The following is a 3120-nucleotide window of genomic DNA, read 5'->3' as shown; positions in this document are numbered from 1 at the left end:
AAATGTCTATAAGATTGTATGTCTCACTGATTTCTAACACCTTCTCCCTAGCAGATGCATTGTTGATGTTTCTATATGAGTTATCATAATCAAGCTCAGGGTTAATCACGAGGTTAAAATCGCCACAGACTATTATATTTTCATTTCCAAAGCTGTCAATAGTTTCCGAAATCTGAGTATAAAAAATTGGATTATCCTGATTAGGCCCATAAATGGTTATAAGTGTCAATCTACTACCCTCAATATCAATATCAATCCCTAAAAAATTTCCATCTAAATCACGTTTTTCTCTATAAACTTTACTTTCAAAATTATTATTGAGTAAGATTGCTACACCACGAGAATTTGATGAGAAAGAACTGAAAAAACTGTGATACCCCCATTCATTTCTAATTAAATTTTCTTGTTCTGTTGAAAAATGAGTGTCTTGTAAACAGTAGATGTGGTATTTCTTGTCTCTTAAGTATGAGAAAACATCCTTCCTCTTAATTTTATCACCAAGACCCTGACAGTTCACCGAGAGTACACAGATATCATCCATAACTGAGAAATTGAATGAATGCGTAAGAGCAGCCTTCCAGCTGGGAAATAGGAAACAAGACAAAGGGAGAAGAAATGGGGATAAGAGGGGGGAAAGGTTGTGATAAAAGCATCTTACAAGGTCAAGAAAGGAGCTACACCACCACTCAACACTTACACACAACCTATTGGCCGTGAAAACTTCGGACAATCAGACAATTTGTGCCGCTATACCGGAAATGACAAACAGGAAGTGTTGATACTAATGCACGGAGAATGAACCGGCCAGCGGAACTGTCCGGAATAGACCGGGGGACCTCCCGAGACCACCCGGACCGGAAGTATATATAAAACAACTACACGTTCACCAATTATATTATAGCATACATGCATTTCTGTAAGTTATATATAATATCCCATATAATACCTGGCTACTCAATATAGGTTATTAGCAAGATATTATGGACTACCACGGACTTAAATACTACTACTACCTACGACATCCTCAAAATATAGCATATACATACCATTTATTTTCGGAGCTTAAAAAATCTTTCTTAAATTACGACAGTTACAAATATATTATTTATAACAAGCTATATGCTCACTTTGAATGACGTTACATGTGTATATCTCATTATCATACTTTAAAATCTAAAGTCACAAAAAATACTACGTAGTTATTCTTACCTTTTACAAATGGAATTTCAGTAATGATATATATCCTTTTCACACAGAAGAATTGATCACACAACACACATATACATGTACACCACAGAAAAAAGCACATTAGTATACAACACAAAGGTGATCGGTTGCCAGACACACTGGCATTAAGTCATTTACCGATCACTGTGCACTGTCCAACTTCTATCTCCTTGATACAAAATTAGCATCGTTCATCAAGTAACTTTCTTCCAAGGGTGTATCGTGTAAAAGTCTGCGCTTCTTGCCATTAGTCAAAATCACATATATTTTCCCATCTGTGCTATACGAATTTTTGACACAGTTCATACGGAACGCTTCCTTCAGTCTCTGTTGATTTAAGGAAGTAAGGTCTTCATAGATAACAAACTTGGAACCTTTCAGGATCTTGCGGGCGCGGATAATTTCATGCTTCTTTCTCCGGTGCGTGAACTTTACTATCACATTCCTAGGATTTGTACCATTGTACTTTCCCAATCTATGTGCGATGTCAATGTCCCTCTCCTGAAGTGGTACGTTCAAGGTGTCACGTACAAATCCCACGATCGTTTGGACACAGTCTTCTACCGATTCCCTCACTCCCGGGTCTGGAAGTCCAACGATTCTAACAGAATTCTTCCGGCCTTGTTGTTCCAGGTCGTTATACTTTCCCGCCATCTCACTCTGTCGATCTTGACTGGTCAATAACTCGTTCTCTAGCTCAGAAATTGTCACTTTCAAGTTGTTATTTTCAGTTTCCAGGGTGTTTACCCTCTCCTCCAGAGCTTCAATACGTTCTGCGTGTTCTAGCTGAATGTCCAAACGGAGTTTCTCTAACTTTTTATCCAACACATCCTCAGTAATAAGATTCCTGAGGATCTCATATATCTCGTCTAGTCGATCGTCTGTGGATTTAGTACCAATACCACTGGTCCTGCTGCTGGGAGCTCGATCTCGCAGGGTCTTGGGAGGCATGATAAACAATATCCAGTAAACAAAAAACTAAGCTCCAGAATATATAGCAAAAGTACCCTTTTTACTCATTAATGGTATTGGTTACTTCAGTTTGTTAAGAGACAAAATAGTGTTCATCGCAATTTTTGTTTATTTAAACTTTTTATTTTTATTTCTTGAATGATAATATTTTATATATATATATATTATAATTGAGTCAAATATCTGGATAGGTACGCTCGCAAAAATATCTTTTTTACACGGTGCCATATATAACCAGCCTTAGTGTGCAGACAATTAATCAAAATTATATAATAATTAAATGCAGGTTGTTGTTTTTTCTCTGTTTTGGTATTTTGTTTTTGTTTTTTTCCTTTGACTCGGCAATGACTCATCTGAAATCTCATATGTCAGAAAGGAAATTTCACTTCATTTATTCTGGGTTACTTTCATTCTTCTATCTTTATGTAAACAAACAATATATACTCAAGTTAGTTTTAAGTGTTGTTTGGTTTTTACATGGGCGACCAAGCCAGTACTCAACTGCCACGTAGATACCCGTATACAGGTATATCTTAATGCCTGACTCACATATATCGTCACTCTCCGAAGTATGAGACAATAGCTTGAAAAAATACTACTTAACACAGGATACCGTGGTTTTCAAAAAAAAAATATCGAATCAAAATGACTTTTATAATCACCTACCGATTTTATAATCCCGAATTTAGTCATCACTTCACGAGTTATCCGTTTAATTTTTAACTTATAATATTGGCCAACCATATTTATCCAAACCGCACAAAAATCTGCGATCCTATCCAGCATTTGCACGCTAGATACAGTACAGTGCAAGTGCGCGGACTTTGTATGCCCATTGTGCGCTTGATGTATTTTGGTACGTTGTGCATGACACAACGGCAAAAGGCGAAGGTTGAGTAGACCTATACAGATGAAACATTA

The 3120-nt window shown here is 36.7% G+C and overlaps 1 protein-coding gene across 1 annotated transcript; it reads right to left on the bottom strand.

Moving 5' to 3' along the window:
• Window positions 1-1081: 1081 nt before the first annotated feature.
• LOC132557370 (uncharacterized) lies at window positions 1082-2178 on the bottom strand. The gene has a single exon (XM_060221862.1). The coding sequence runs from the start codon at window positions 2176-2178 to the stop codon at window positions 1390-1392; it is 789 nt and encodes a 262-aa protein (XP_060077845.1). The 3' UTR covers window positions 1082-1389.
• Window positions 2179-3120: the final 942 nt, after the last annotated feature.

The sequence above is a fragment of the Ylistrum balloti genome, unplaced genomic scaffold (assembly GCF_031769215.1).
Source record: "Ylistrum balloti isolate Yb309-2 unplaced genomic scaffold, AGI_CSIRO_Ybal_v1 Utg370664, whole genome shotgun sequence".
NCBI lineage: Eukaryota > Metazoa > Mollusca > Bivalvia > Pectinida > Pectinidae > Ylistrum > Ylistrum balloti.
This window is presented reverse-complemented; position numbering and strand designations above follow the sequence as displayed.

Bases quoted from the DNA above. Each gene is read 5' to 3' on its own strand.
- LOC132557370 (XM_060221862.1), bottom strand. From the start codon at position 2,178: ATGCCTCCCAAGACCCTGCGAGATCGAGCTCCCAGCAGCAGGACCAGT.